This window comes from Meriones unguiculatus, chromosome 2 (assembly GCF_030254825.1).
Source record: "Meriones unguiculatus strain TT.TT164.6M chromosome 2, Bangor_MerUng_6.1, whole genome shotgun sequence".
Classification (NCBI taxonomy): Eukaryota; Metazoa; Chordata; class Mammalia; order Rodentia; family Muridae; genus Meriones; species Meriones unguiculatus.
In genome coordinates, this window is record NC_083350.1 from 141,215,017 (window position 1) to 141,231,581 (window position 16,565).

The window sequence follows — 16,565 nt, forward strand, 5'->3', positions numbered from 1 at the left end:
CACTTTATTCACTCTGTATCCCCCCATAAACCCTCCCTCCTCCCCTCCTAATCTCACCTTCCCTCCCCGTTCTTCACGCATGCCCCTCCCCAAGTCCACTGATAGAGGAGGTCCTCCTCTCCTTCCTTCTGATCTTAGTCTATCAGATCTCATCAGGAGTGGCTGCATTGTCATCTTCTGTGGCCTGGTAAGGCTGTTCCCCCCTCAGGGGGAGGTGATCAAAGAGCAGGCCAATCAGATTATGTCAGAGGCAGTCCCTCTTCCCATTACTATGGAACCCACTTGGACACTGAACTGCCATGTCACCCTTTTTTTCATTGACACCATTTTTTCTTGTCTCCTCCCTTTTCTGTCTGCCTTTTAAGCTCATGACCTTCCTTCAGTCACTAGTTATTTGCCTTTCCTAGGATGGTACATGGACAGTTTATCTTCTTTCTCCGAAGACGCTCATCTTCATGTGTTCTCCGTGTCCTCGTTGGATTGTATGAAGTGGAGGCTTCCAAATAAATCACTTCCTGGAACTGGATTGGACCATCCAAATCTGACCTCTGCTTTTCTTCTCAGCAAGCTCCTCAGGTTCAGCATGCCTGACTACACCCAGATATCTTCTCAGCCAGTGTTGTCCTTCCTTGTGAGTTCCAGAGAGCCAAACAGTTTTTGGCAACAGGGTTGTTTTCCTGTGGCTCTTCCTGGTAACCAGATCTCATTACCTGAGCTTCCCATACAGCTCTGAAGTCCATCCTGTCTCCAGCAACCCTGCTACCATTGCATGGTACTCCTGTAGATGTGTCCTGTAACTTGCTGATTAATCTTCCTTTCTTTAAATGTAGTTTTCACTCCTACACAGGCTCTGTGATCTTTCTCAACGTGTATCACTGTTAACTTTTGTCATCTGACGTGCCTTCAGCACAAAGTCCAAATTCTTCAGTGTAATGACAAGGTGCTCATGATTGGGCCCCGCAGCCTTTCAACCCTTTCTTACTAATACCACCAAATTTTTATTCTCCACATGCCTATTTCTCCCTTCTGGAATGTACTATGATTTAATGTCTATGTGCGTGTTATCTACATGTGTGTGTTTTTTTTCTCTACTTCTTTCCTTACTTCTCTTACACCTGTTCTATTCTCTGTAGTTAAAAATAGCCATTCATCCACCTATGCATTATTCCATCAATCCATCCATCTGCCCATTTGTCCATCTGTCCATCCATCCAATCTCCCATTCACCTACCCATTCATCTGTTCATCCATTCATCCATCCATCCATCTGCCCATTTGTCCATCTTTTGATCTGTTGATCTACCTACCTATCCATCTATCATCCATCCATCCATCCATCCACCCATCCATCCATTTACTGACCCATCCCATTTACTGATCAGTTTATTTGAGGACCAATACTATTTTTACGTGATTGGTCCTGATCTTGCCTCTACCTCCAGATAAACCAACCATTTCCTCCATTAATTGTACTATCTCTTGGACTGTTCTTAGTACTTCTCACAACCTATGGTGCTTTCTGTCTACACTGAGTTACCCTCTGTGTTGGTAAGTTCTTTGGGAGAAGAACCATATGCCTGTTCAGTTTGCTCTCATACAGAACCTGACAAACAGGCACAGTGCTAATTGCTGAGAAAGGAGTTTCAGTGCTGGAGCCCTGCCGTAGGAGTAGGGACAATGGTCTTTAGTTGGATGTCTTACTCTTCTAATCTGAGTCTAAGTTTGGACCTACCATGAGGGAGAGGCACATATTCCAGTCACTCTCCATGGGGTTCCATCATGCAGAAATAGAGATGGAAGAACATGGACGTCTGTAGAGAAAAGAATCTCTACCGTGTTTGTAGAGACAAGTGGCCCATGGATTATGAAGTGAATCTTTGGTCCATGTTTTGCTTTATTACCCCCTCCCTACCCCTTTTTGAGGCAGGTGAGTGGTGGGGAGGGGGCTGAGGTTCTGAGATCATGGAGGAGAGGGATTCTAAGACAGGAGACACACAGTTAGCATTGGAGTTTGGAGAGACATTTCTTTCCTGTAATTTTGAGACTGGTATCAGGAGAACTGTAAACCCATAGTAGAAGCCATTAAAACAGTATGATAATTACAAAGATGACTTGGCTTTCAGTATCAAGTAATAAAATGTGGGAAGGTAGACTTAGGACTCCTAAGACAAGTAAGTGAGAAAACAAAGACATACTGTGTGCACGGCGTGGACTTGACTCATGTGGCTGTGTGAAAAGGTGATGGGGTGGGCCTTACTTACAGTGAATCTATGTTCTCTAATAGCCAAGAAGATATGTGGTATGAAAATAGACTGGGTGAAAGAAAATTATCACAAGCACACTCAGCTGGTATTGTCCCGTCATTTGATGGCCACTTACTCATTGCTGCTGAGGACTCCCATCATTGGCGGAGTGCATGGCAGCTAGCCCTCTGGTGGTCCTCCAAAAACCATTTAGGTAGAGAGACATACATTTTCAGACGGTCAGAATGTAAGTGACTGTATATAGTTGATCAATGTTGGAACAGTTGCCGTTGAGCATACCCAGGGCCAAGGGCTGAGAATCTCTGTGCAGGCAAGGGAACAGGTAGCTCACTCTGTTTTCTTCCCCAAGTCTGTTCCTCAGCATGGACTCCAGCTCTCCCAGGGAGGAGCACTGACTACTGAACGTTCAGGAATGATCTTCGTCTGAATCTCTGGTTTATGCTTCCTTTTCCAAGAAGGATCGCTCTATAATTCCATGAAAACAATCCACAGGGCCAAGAGAATGACCCTCCACCTATCTTCAAGGATCTGGGCCCTGTCATCTACTTATCCCGGCATCTCTAGTTCAGGGGGAACGTTTCTCTTGGCCGTTTATTCTCGGGAACCTCTGGGCCACACATTTTGTTACTGAACTGTTTATTTTATGGTCTGTATTTTAATGATCTCTTTTGGTTTTGTTTCAGAAGGTAAGAGGCGCATCTGGTGGAGCTTTACCCAAAAGGAGGAATTCCAAGATATTTTTAGGTAATGTATTTATCTATAGTGTGCATGCTGTATTCCGTCTTCCTCTGTCTTCTTGTCTCCAGTGATAGGCATGAGGTACCCTGGTTTATCCCTCCGATTTTCATTTCCCTAGCAGTGAAGGCTGCTTTGAGCATGGAGCCGGACCCAGGGCTTTGAAGCAATTATGGCAGCTAGAGAGGAATTCTGGTCTTGTTTATGGTCGTTTTCTGTGTGCCTCCTGTCTCTGTCTCTCTGTCTGTATCTTTTTCTGTCTCTTACTGTCTCTGTGTGCTCCCTCCCCACCCCACCCCTGCAGTCCAGTGGTTGAGGTCAGATGTCTTTCTCAATCAGTCACCCTCCTTATTTTGTGGACGAGGTCTCTTCCTGGACCCGAGCTTAGCCATCCAGTTAGCCTGGCTGGCTAGCAAGCCCCAAGGGTCCTCCTGTCTCTGCCTCCCTCACACAGGGCTTTCAGCCTTATGCCTGCCCCTGGAGTGATTGCTCCCCCAGTGCCTGCCACTGCTATCTTTATGTGACTTTTTGCCAGTCAGATGACATCAGTGATGCCCTAATGGAGGTAGAAATCATTAAATAATTTCACTCTGTTGTTACGGTAATTTCAGATTTTTGAGACAGGGTCTCATGTAGCCCAGGCTGCCCTCATACTGACTGTAGTAGAGGTTGACCATGGACTTCTGATTCTATTACTGCTATCACCCAAGTGTTAGGATTACTGCATGTGACTATGGTCAGCCTTTTAAATTAACAAACAAACCAAAACCAAAATGAACAAACAAACAAAACCCCTCCGAAAACATTTTATTTGGTTGCATGAAGGACCTCTTTGCTTTCAAAGTTGGTATTGAAAAAATTTGAGCTTTCATTTTTCTAGCGATTATTTTGATTACAAAGGTCATTGTCAAGTAAGGGTTTGAAAAATGAATGGGAAGGCAGCCTCTGAGGCCTTGTTGCTGCTCACCGCTGCATTCAGTGGGGCCTTTGCTACGAGCTACAGTCTATGTTTCCTCAGCTGTCCACAGCTCAGAAAACTGTAGGGTTTTCTGAAACTCACAGGACCACTGCATGCTCCCATGTTTGTGCAGACGCAGTACAAACATCCACGGCTGCTGTAAGTGTGTTACTGTGATGGCGGTGCCATGCCCAAAAGATGCCGCTTCATACTTTGTTCTCTCTTCCTGCTTCTGCAGTGTTCCCCAAGACTTGGTGAATATGGTCTAAATGTTTTGTCTAGGGATGAGCAGTCCTCTGCCATTTATTTTCAGTACACTGCATAACCACGCGTCTCTGCATCACCACCGTTCACTGGAAAGAGAAGCTTCTCTGACTAAAGCTGAGAATAGCATTTGTTTATGTGCGTAAATATGAACATTCTGTGTCAGGTTAGCTGAACCATAGTATTCAGTTCTCCTGTATGGCTTATGATCTGCCAAACCATACATACACACACACACATACACACACACACACTTATATGTGTATATATGTATATAAACATATATATAAATAAACCATACATGTATATATATGGTTTAATATCTGTAACCAATATATATATATTGTGTTTCTATATCCCCAACCATATATGTGTTTTAAGATGTGTTTTACTATATAATGTTATTATATATGTTTAAATATATACTGTTATTATATAGTATATAATAATATAATTTACATATTATATAATAAAATAATATAAAATATATATTACATAATAATATAATGTAATTTTATATTATATAATATATATTTTTTTATATTATATTATATATTTAATATACATAACACACACAAATATATATTAACCCAAGTTTATAGGGACCGAGCATAGATTTCCTCCTGTGAGGTAGTGGTTGGTTACCTGTGTAAGAGTAATAACCCTTTTGATGTTTTTGCTTGTTGAGCACAGCATGGCATTGGTGTCTGAAGCCTTTTGACAGATGTGTTTTGTGTAATATATGCTGTCAGAGCGGCTTCAGGACACTAATAAATGGGGCTAGGGGTGTGGGAGGCAGATAAGAGCTGTTCGCGTTCTCTGAGCTTAACCAAAGCACGTGAAATCCCGTGGTCTCCACACTCAGGTGACTCACAGAGAGCCCTACGTATATCGTAGTCTTTCTGAAGCTCATTTCAGCTTTGCTTCAGAGCTGGACCAGCCCTGGGGTGTGTGTGGAGGCTCTTCATGTTGTTAGGATTATATAAACGATGATGAGGAGGATGGTGGTCACCTGTGGTGGCTCCAGGCTCTTGAGTAGTTCCAGATCTGACCTTAGGTTCCTGAAGACCTCTTTCTGTTGAATCTACTTAACTGTCCAGGAGGTAACTCACCCAGACTTACAGACTTGGTAAATGCCAGAGCAGGCTTTTTTCCTTCACTCTATTTATTTAGGCCAGACACCATTTGAAGTAGCAGAAAGTGCATATGTTTTGTATAGAAAAGAAATAGGTAGTATCTTGTGTGTCTGTCCACAAAAGCATGGCATTCATACTCTGTTCCTTAAAACTGCTATGTGCATTATATGTTAATAATAAAGCACCTGGGGTGGAGCAACTCATTTGAAACTCCCGCTTTCACAGTTTCCTTCCCTCCTTTCCAATTTTTGTGCATGGGATTAATACAAAGCTGCCTTTGCCTTGAGGGTCCCATGGTATTTATTTTTATCGTTAAACAGAGTAAACCTTTCTACACCTCTGCTGTAATATTGAACTGACCATCTTTCTCAGTGAACATTTTGGTTCTGATTTTGTTATAGATGGTGGAGCCTCAATCTTGTTTTTCTTTTTCGAGACAGGGTTTCTCTGTGTAGCCCTGGCTGTCCTGGACTTGTTTTGTAGACCAGGCTGGCTTTGAACCCACATCAATCTACCTGCCTCCCTGAGTGCCGGGGTTAAAGGCATGTATCACTGAGCCTAGTTTAGCCTCAGTCTTTTATGACACATCCAAATGTCTTTTTTTGCTTGAATCTTTCCCTTTATGTAAGTTTTTTGAGTTGTTTCTTAAACTATTAGACTCTCCTTTGAAAGTCTCTTTTGTTAAGTCGTTTGTAACGTTGGGGGTCTTTATTTTGGTATTATGTCTGGCTTACATTTTTGATGTATCCTATTTTTTTACTTAAAATGGTCCTGCTTTTGAGAGGGAAAAGCCGAGCTGCACATGGAAGTGGGCCAGCGTTTCGTTATAGGTGGTGATAGAGTTCAGATCCTTGGTTCTCAGGTGCCCGCTGAAGTGTAGCCCAGCAACCTTCTTCTGTCTGCAGAGTCCATTTGTCTGTGTGACTTTGCATGTGAGTGCAACACCACGTGACTGTTTTCATCACCATAGTCCCGAACATGTAAATACACAAACATGACCTGGGACACTGGCACCCCGGGGGGGGGGGCAAGGCTGCAGTGCCCACGGAAATATTATGTCCGGACATTTCCCACAGATGAGCCAAGCACAGAGAGTGCCTGACTGGGTGTGCTGGAGAGACGTGTTTTACTTACGAAGAATTTTCCAGGCCCTAGTACAACAGGACTGCTCAAATGATGGGTTTCCTCTGACCTGCAAGAATCCAGCCACTGTTTGAGATGGGGAGGGTGGGGGCGGGGAGAGGCAGTAAAGGAGAAGGGGTGGGTTTCCAAGCAGCAGCTCCTGTTTATTAGAGTACCTTGTGCTGGGTCTCCTGTCTACCACGTCTCATTTCTCTCCTACATGAGGGGAGTGCTACCTTCTCCATGCTGGACATGACAGAAGCACATGGGTTAGAGTTTGTGACTTGCTTAAGGTGTATTAAATGTGAGGGCATTAAAGTATTGACGCCAGCTTTACCCACGGGAGAATTCAAGTGCTTTTGGGTGGGGGAAATGGCACAGTAAGTAGAGTGCTTGCATCCCAGACCCCCCAAATGGGTGTGCATACTTGTAATCCCAGCACCAAGAAGGCCAAGACAGGCAGGTTTCTAGGGCTCACTGGCCAACCAGCCTCACCGAATCAGTGAGCTCCTGGCTCCTGAGGAATGATGCCTGAATTTGACCTTTGACCTTACACACACACACACACACACACACACATTTCTTTTGTTCTGTTGATGTATTCAGTTTCTAGCATGTATGCCCACCCTGTGAGGTTTTATGATGAGACTCAGTCATTGATAAACAAATATGCACCTCTCAGGAAAGGTGGCAGGGTCTGTTTCTCCTGGTGTGGGGTGGGAGGATGGCCAGTCCTGTCAGGGTTGGATCCTGGCCTTTGTGTTTTAACCCTGTGGATTCTCTGTGAGGGTTGCCTCAGCATGGGCCACCCTTTCCTCACTTCTTTGTTTTTATTCTCTCCTCAGATCTAGATGTGGATGACGATTTAAATAGTGACGATTATGAATATGAAGACGAAGCCAAACTTGTTATATTCCCAGACCACTATGAAATAGCCCTTCCAAACATTGAGGAGTTACCGGCCCTGGTTAGTGAGTGTGCGTGTGGCTGCATTTCAAGTGTGTGTGTGTGTGGTATGTGTGGGTGGGTAGGGAAGGCTGGTCCAGAGGAAGAAGAGGATAAAATGGAGCAAAAGCTGGGTGTGGCGACACATGCTTATGATCCTAGCACTAAGGATGATGAGGTGGGAGGCTCATGAGATTGAGTCTAACCTGGGCTAAACAGTGAGTTCAAGGCCACCCTGGGCCACATAGTGAGACTTGTATCTAAAACCAAGCCAACAAAATAAAATAAAATAAAATGAAATAAAGAAAGACAGACAGAGAGAGACAAAGTGTGAAGAGGAGTATCTGTCTCCTCTGAGCTCTCCCAGAGTGGCCCTTCTGTATTGCTGCCCACCTCCTTTCTGCCACCTCATGGCTTCCATCACCCATGAGTCTGGGCTCCTCTGGCTGCGCTGGCTCCTATGTCTGGGCCAGTCTGTTGCTGGGACTGTCAAAGTGGGGATTGTCAGAGCGTGTACCTCCCAGGTGCTGGGACAGCTGGACAGGAGTGTGTTTTGGTTGGAGGATGACAGGGTGTTTGTAAGGTTTTCGTGCTGTCCTCTCATGTAAGATTTTGTTTGAGACACTGGCTGAGTTTGCCCTCTGGAACAGCTGCAGTGGGTCATAAAAAGATCCAGCTGCTCTCGTCGTGTCCTGGGGAGCACTGGGGAGGCAACCATGCACCCCACCTTCGCTTCGCTGAGAACCAAGATGGTGTCGTCTTCATATTTCTGGTAGTGAGCTCTGTTTCCTATAGCCTGGCCCCAGGTGGCAGTGGGGACAAGGTGGGTTGACTTTAGACATGGCAGCTTGTTTATTTATTGATTTTTCCTCTTCAAACTTCACCAGAACCAAAGCCAGGCCTGTGGGTCCCAGAACCTTCTGACACAGGCCCAGACAAGTGAGAACCATCTGCTCAGTCACTTCTGTTTGCGCTTAGAGTTTCCATGTTCAGAGGGACTAGGTTTATAAATACCCTATTTTCTTCTGATTTATCCGATAGCTAAATTAAAGAACAAGGAAATAAGAGTGCTGTGCACAGCAGCCTTCCCACTAAGTGTAAAGCATCCTTTTCCGTATGAGGTGTTCAGTGAGGCTTGTGGGAATGAATTGCTGTTGCTTCCTCAGACCTCCCATGTTGACTCGTGGCTGTTACCAGGAATAAAATACATTAGTGGGTAGAATGGTCTTCCTCCAGCCGGCGCTTAGCCTGAAGTGTGTTAATGCTCGTGTCTCTAATGCTCAGAGCGCTTTTATGTTATGCGCATTAGTGGTTTACCTGCATGTATGTGTGAGGGTGTCAGATCTCCTGGAATTGGAGTTAACCAATGGTTGTGAGCTGCCATAGGGGTGCTGGGAATTGAACTGGGGTCCTTTGGAAGAGCAGCCAGTGCTCTTAACCGCTGAGCCATCTCTCCTTATCTCTCCGGCCTCAATGCTGAGAATTGTTATTGCTCCAGTTCAGTATAATTCTGGTTTTGCTGTGGGACAGGAAGTAAAGAAGCATATTGTGAATAAGTGTCATGAGAATTTTTCATTCATTCACCTTTTCATGTGAAGGTTTGTAGGTGAGGAAAAGTAAGGAAAAGTCTCAAACCAGGCACAGTGAGTCATGCTTGTAATCCTGCATGGGAGGGCTGAAGCAGAGGAATTTCTAGGAGTTCACTGCTGCATAAGATCCTGTCTCAAACAAAATCAAAACAAAACAAAACAAAAAAACAAAAACCTAAATTCAAAAAACAGAGAACCATCTCTATATACTATTGTTAAAAGATTCCTTTATTCAGAATATAAGTTGAATGATGTAAGGAAATGCCTATGAAATCCAAAATTAGCAAGATACATAATAATTTCTAATAGTGGTCTTTAGGAATACTTTAAAGCAAAAACTTGAATAAAATTTCCTTTTAAGACAGTGGAAAGCAGGTGAACTCCGAAGGTGGGCTGAGCTGGTTGAGGGAAACCTGGGTTTGTCCCTGATGCCAGCCCTGGTTTTAGCTATACAAAGGAGTCTAGTTACTTCACTTTCTCTTTATGCTTCTGCTACATTTTTAGTGTGTGAGGATTCTCTTTTAAATAAAAAGAAAATGCTTGGTCTAAACAAAATATTCGGCAGATGATTCTTCATTCGTATCTCGGGTGTGGCAGCACAGAACACTTTCATTTGAGCTACCCTGTGAGATCTCCCAGAGGGACGGTCCACCTCTGAGTGAAGGGGCTGGAGCGGGGCTCCCAGGGCTGGAATCTGTGCCTTCTGCCAGAGGAGCTCCGGTGGCAAGTGCCTGTGTGAGTGGAGCAAGCTGCCCTGTGCCTACTGATTGCCACAGCTGACTCCATCACGGCTGATTGCAGGCTAGCAGTGAGACACTTGGGAAGAAACACTGCTTCCCAAGTTTGGAATTCGCAACATTCGGCTAACACAGATGTAAAAACACTAGGAGCGCAAAGGTGCCTGTAAGGTATGGTAAAGCAGTGAGGAAGGAACAGTTTGACTATGTGGCCTTATTAAGGCTAATTAAGGTTAAGTAATTTAATCTTAATGATCATGTTTAGCAGGTGTCTAGCAAAACTTTTTAATATGTCTTTTCTTTTTAAAAATTTACTTTATACACACACACACACACACGTAAGCTTAGGGTAGGGTGTGGTTCAGTGACATAGTACTGGTTATATTGTGGAATGGTCTTTTGTTTTGTTCTGCTGTGAGACAGGGTCTTGTTATGTAGCCTAGGCTGCCCCTCCATCTTCTGGTCCTCATGAATCCCGAGTTGTATGCTGGGATTCTTTTCAACATCTTTACGGTGAAAACTGCACTGTGTATAAGTACCTGGACTTCCCAGACAGCGGGAAAAGCATGCTGTGGCAGGTGGTGGAAGGCTGTGCTGAGGACAGGGGCTGCTGGGGTGAAGTGCTGAGGCTTCGGGGTCCAGGCACGGGATCTGCCAGGGGGTGGAAGATGTGTTGTGACCGTTGACAGGACAGCTGTAGGTTATATAGCATGAGTAAGGGTGTCCATTTTGAAAGGTCTAATATCCATGCGTGCTTGTGCTGATAAGCTTTCTGAGGCCCCAAAGAAATGTGATTGGCTCTTCTCATTCAGCATACATTTTCTGGATTTATTCACATTGCATTGTATATTGGAATCCCATTTCTTCTTATTGCCAAATATAATTCTATTGTGTGAACCTATTACATTTGTTTTTTTTTATTCTATTTATCATTGATAGGCATTTGATCTGCTTTTGTTCTGTAGCTAAAATGCTATTACAAATATGTGTCAATCCATCCTCTTGTAATTGCGTTTTTTTAATGCCTGTTGGATGTATCCCTAGTTGTAGATCTGCTGGGTCCTGCAGCAGTTGTTTAAGCATTTGGAGAATGGCTGGACCGTTACTTTAGCAGACTCTTGAGTTTTACAGGCAGCTGGAGAATAGCTCACAGCGTTAGGCACAGGTGTGGAGAGAAAGCAGAACACCTGTCTTCCTGTTCTGCTGAGCAGAGGGCATCAAGCAGGACATGGAACATATGCCTGAGCGTGGACCCACCTTGCTCAGGGACATCCAGGCTTGTCCTTTGCCAGTGTCCCAAGTGTACTCTGCATTAGACTGAGAAGTGGAGCTGTGCTGTGTACATTCCACTCATGTGCCCTTGACCCGGTGCTGTGTGAGTTGAGGACCTCGGATACCTTGGTGCATCAGGAGGAAACACAGCCCTCAGCCAGATCCTAGGCTCTCCTGTTCCTAACTTCCTCCCTCACCCTTTTCACCCCACTTGCTAAGTGGTAGGGATTATTCTGTGTAAACGCTAAGCTGGAGCAGATGAATGAATCTGCCTCCTTGTCCTCATGCCGTCATCGGTACCGCACGCTCTGGGCCAAATCTAGCCCGGTCGAGGGGAGCAGGCCTCACTATGGCGTAACTGAATGTGTCCTCAGCGAGGCTGCACGTATGAATAAGCCACGCTCACTTCTAGAAGCTGAGTTTTCAGTGTTCCGCCTGGCTTTGCCTCACAGGTGACCATTGCCTGCGACGCAGTGCTCAGCTCCAAGTCCCCGTACAGGAAGCAGGATCCAGACACGTGGGAAAACGAACTGCCAGTATCGAAGTACGCCAACAACCTCGTCCAACTGGACAACGGGGTCAGGATTCCTCCCAGGTGAGAGTCTGCTAGCAGGATGGAAGTCTAGACTCAAACTTGTCAAAGCAACATCTGACCTTTCTCCAAATTAGCAGTTTTATATTTTCTTAACCGATGCCTTTTACTACAGACCCAACAAAAACTGGAAATTGTTACTATAAATAAGCCAGATTCTGAAAGGCAAAATCCCTCATGTTTTTCTCTTCTGTGAGGACTTAGATTTAAAGCTACGTAAGTGTGTGCACACACACATATGCACACGTGTATTTGTGCATGTACAGGTCATGAAACTTGAAAGGGAATCATGGCTTCAGGAAGAGATCTTTAGTGATGGAGTAAAACAGGGCAGTGGAACACACATGATATGAAAGCAGAGGGAGAGAGGAAGGGGGCATGAGGGAAGGCGGTGTAGAGGAAGAGTTTTCAGAACAAACTAAATCCACATGCATGGCATCTCACAATGAGACCCACCATTTTGTATGTGAACTTTACAATATTATTTTACAAAGGAAAGAAAACAAAAACCAAAGAGATAAAAATTTCTCTCTGAAATTTCTTGGGCCTTTGCCGTAGGTGCTGAATGCTTAATAAGGAGACCAGTGTGTCTTGGCTTGTGGTTTTGGAGGCATAAGTCACAGTTAGTTGGCCCTGTTGCTTTTAGGCAGTGGCGTGGGGTTCCTGTGCTGGTACATGCTGTTTAGCGCATGGTGTGTTGAAAGGAGAGAGGAGAGGGAGGCCCTGAGCTCTAACATTTCTCCATGGGGACTGGAGAGGTGGCTCAGTGGTTAAGAGTACTTGCTGCTCTTGCAGGGGACCTGGGTTTGGTTGGTAGCACCCATATGACAGCTTAAAACTGTTTGTAACTCCGGTTCTGGGCGGAGGCAGGGGAGAGTCCCAGTGACAGCAAGCACACACATGGTGCACTTTGATACGTTCAGGCAAAACACTCACACACATAAAAGTAAATAAAGTGTAAAAATAAGAGTACACTCAATGAACACAAAACTATCTTCAGCTATACCTCTTTTTAAAAATTTTTATCAAAGTATATTTATCTCGCATAATAATAGGTTTCATGTTTGATTGCTGTTTTAGTCAGTTTCTATTTCTGTGATAAAACACCATGACCAAAAGCAACTTGTGGAGGAAAGGATTTATTTCATTTAGTGCTTCCAGCTACCAGTCCATCACTGAGGGAAGTCGGAGTAGGAACTGAAGCAGGGCAGAAACCTGGAGGCAGGAACTGAAGCAGAGACCATGGAGAAATGTCATGCACTGGCTTGCTCCTCATGTCTTCTCAGCCTGTTTTCTTATACACCCCATGACCACCTGCCCAGGGGTTCCACCACCCACAGTGAGGAGTTAGGCCCTCCCACATCAAACATGAAGGAAATGCACTACATGTTGGCCCATAGGCGAGTCTTTTGGCGGCATTTTCTCAGTTGACATTCCTTCTTCCAAAATAACGATAACTTGTGTCAGTTGACATCAAAACTAGCCAGCAATAAATATGATGTTTTCATATATATATATATGTATATGTAATTGTTTTGCTCACATTTCCCTCCTGTTACCCCTGCTCATCCCTTTCTTCTTTCAAACTAGTCTCTTCTGCTTTACTACCTTTCTCTTTTGGGGCTCCTTGAGTTCAATTAGGGCTCTTCAGAGGAGCGTAGGCACAATGGCACCTTAACAATGACTATACCATTTGAAGAAAATGTTTAATTGGCTGTAAGTTCTCAAGGAGGGGCAGGCCCCATGAGCGCCTCCCTACTCTATGATGGAATGGGCCCCATCTTGTAGTCACAGCCGCTAGGAACTAAAGAGCGCAGTTGCTGTGTCATCCCCACAAGACGGTGTTCCAACAACACTCCACCTCTCACGTTCTTCCTGCAGTATTCCGAATAGCTGAGCATTCTGCAGCCTCCTCTTCCCAGCATGTTGATTAGCTATTAGGCTTCACAGTCCCTTGCTGCCCACTGCAGAGAAACCTCTTTGACCAAAGCTGATTGTACTGATAATATATAATCTCAGACGTAAGTACTTAGACAACCATTTTCCAGGGACATTATGTCCTTATAATAGCTTCCAAAGTTTGTTGGCTACATAATGACACACTGAAGACCATGCTTTTGACAGACAGGCCTTCCTGGGACATGCAGTGTAGTTTTTATCCACATCAGCCTCTACCATTGTATGAGCGACCCTTTGGAAATGTCTTCCACACAGGTTCATCCATGTTTGAACCCTGTTCAGGAGCCAGTGTCCTGCAAGTGGGAGTTTGGAGGACATGGCCTCTCTCTTGCCCTTCATGTCATGTGACGGGCTTTTAAAGAGCCACGGTGGAGGTGCAGACAGTCTCTGGCCCAGTTTAGAAGGCAGGCAGGGCACTGGATGGTTTTGTGCTCTGGATGGAGAGCAGTGATATTCCCGGGGAAGAGCTGCCAGTAAGAGACGCTGTTCACCTTGCACGTGTCGGTGTCTTCCCCATGCACTGGCCCTTCTGACTGTTCTCTGATGACTTCCTAGTGGCTGGAAGTGTGCGCGGTGTGACCTGCGGGAGAACCTCTGGCTGAACCTGACTGATGGCTCTATTCTGTGTGGGAAGTGGTTTTTTGACAGCTCGGGGGGCAATGGCCATGCGCTGGAACATCACAGAGACACGGGCTACCCCCTGGCCGTGAAGCTGGGCACCATCACACCTGATGGGGCAGGTGAGTGTGGCTTTGCAGGACTGTTCACGAGGGTCTCAGCGCAGGTCTGAGACCTGGGCTTTGCCTCTTATTAATTGCTGTGTGAGTACTTGGGAGTTCTCATTGGGGACGTTGACCCTGCATCTCTGGTGGTTCTCCATGAGCATAAAGCATTTATCCCAGTGGCTTTCATTTTAAGATGTGAGTAAAAATTGTCTTCTCATGGCTGAGGGGACCCAAGCAGGAAGTAGGATTTAGGAAGTGATGTACATATTGAATCCTCTATTAAGATGGCAGGAGGCAACCCTAGAATTGATTATAGACATTATTAGAACCACTTAGGGGATGAATGATATAGCACAGGAAATTGGGGGCTGGAGAGATACCTGGTTCAGTGGTAAAGATGCCTGCTGCCATGCCTGACAACTTGATTACCCAACAGTTTGATTCCCAGGACCCACATGGTGGAAGGAGAGACAGCTCCTCCAGTAGTCCTTTGATCTCCGTATGTGTGCTGTGGCATGAAAGAGTGTACCTGCCAATGTGTGTGTGTGTGTCTGTGTGTGCATACACACAGGTAAGTAAATAAATAAATGAATAGGTAGGTAGGCAAAAATGTGAAAAGAAAACATTTAAAAACTGCATGTGTGACAAGCTCCAGCGATGATGTGTCTCCGCTCTTCAGAAGGGTCACATTGCTGCCTGGACGGCCAGCTGTTTGTCTTTCTCTGCTCGCAGGCCACATCTGCACACGTCATTCATTCCTCCCACCACTTTGTGATGGGAGAGGGAAATAATTCCCCACCAAGATACCAGATTTAAACACTGAGCAGTGGCCATGAGGACCCATCATCTTGTCATTACGGAGACAGTTTTTAAACTCACATCTAGAGGAGCACCCAGGCCTGGTACCTCCATATTTTCAGCTTTCTTTGCATGTGTTTCCTCTCTACTCTAAGCTGTGATGAGGTCTGTAGAAGAATAATGACACCTGTCTTTTCTCTTTCCTCTTTGTGACTGTCTGTGATGGAGTTCTCTTGCCTCAGAGTTCATTGACCAAAGCCTTCCTATTCAAGGGTTAGGTCTTCAAGTCTGACCATTGCTTTCCTGTCAGCTGGTTTCCCATTCATTTTATGGTTGAGGGCTAGTCGTTAGGGCATGTTAGGCTTCTTTTATTTCAAATCTGAAGAATTCTCCTGCTTCCAGATTTCATGGAGTCAGCGTTGTTGTTGTTATTCTTGGTTTTTTGAGACAGTCTCTCTGGGTATTTGAATGGCCCTGAGCTCTCTATGTAGTTTAGCCTGGCCTCAGACTTGTCGTTCTCCTTCCCCAACTTCTCATCAGGGAACTATTGAACTCATTAAAGAAAAGTGGTTGCAAAGGTATGAGGTGCAGGTACGAAACCTTTTTCATCCAACCTCTGTATACAAACCAGTCTCATTCTGAGTGTTCTTGGAATTTAAAGAGAAATTCAGGCTCTATTTCAGGAGTCAACACTGCGACTTACAGGTGATGGTTAACACTGACTGACGGGCAGTGAATAAAGGGATGGAGAGGGGGACACAAAAAGCCTTCTCTGTGTCCCTTAGGGGGTTGCAGAAAGTTTTGCAGTGCCCGAATGTGTGGTAGTTTGAATGAGAAACGTCTCCCACAGGCTCATTGAACACTTGGTCCTCTGTTACGGGCACTGTTTGGGGAGGGTGTGGAAGCCTTGTTGGAGGACATGTGTCACTGGAGATGAGCTTTGAACGTTTATCCAGCCAGTTCACTCCTTGAGCTTCCTCGTGAGGTCGAGATGTGACCTCTGGCTTTCCTGCTCTGCACATCTGTTGCCATGCCTCCCCACCTTTATAGATTAGCCCTCTGGAACCATGAGTTCAAAAAACTCTTCTCTCTATAAGTTGCCTTGGTCATGATTTTTTTTTTTATCATTACAAAAGAGCAATTAGTACACAAGAAGAGAACATTACAGACTTTCCTATGTTCTGTGCCATCTCAGTCAGTGTTTTATAGAACCATGCCTTAGTTAGGGTTATTATTGCTGTGATGAAACACTATGACCAAAAGCAAGTTGGGGAGGAAAGGGTTTTTATTTGTCTTGCACTTCCAAATCATTGTTCATCTTTAAAGGAAGCCAGGAACTCATCAGGGCAGGAACCTGGAGGCAGGAGCTGATGCAGAGGCTGTGGAACAGTGTGCTTACCGTCTTGCTCCTTATTCCTTGCTCAGCCTGCTTTCTTATAGAACCCAGGAGTGCCACCAGCCAGGAGTAG

The 16,565-nt window shown here is 45.0% G+C and overlaps 1 protein-coding gene across 2 annotated transcripts in view; it reads left to right on the forward strand.

Annotated features, from left to right (window-relative positions):
* The window catches only part of Usp13 (ubiquitin specific peptidase 13), a 96,919-nt gene that overhangs the window by 24,031 nt on the left and 56,323 nt on the right, over nucleotides 1–16,565 (forward strand). For both annotated transcript variants that reach the window (XM_060378203.1, XM_060378204.1), the window contains 4 exons: nucleotides 2,948–3,008; nucleotides 7,325–7,446; nucleotides 11,475–11,617; nucleotides 14,129–14,313. In XM_060378203.1, the coding sequence (XP_060234186.1) occupies nucleotides 2,948–3,008; nucleotides 7,325–7,446; nucleotides 11,475–11,617; nucleotides 14,129–14,313 (511 nt within the window). The remainder of the gene's footprint in view (nucleotides 1–2,947; nucleotides 3,009–7,324; nucleotides 7,447–11,474; nucleotides 11,618–14,128; nucleotides 14,314–16,565) is intronic.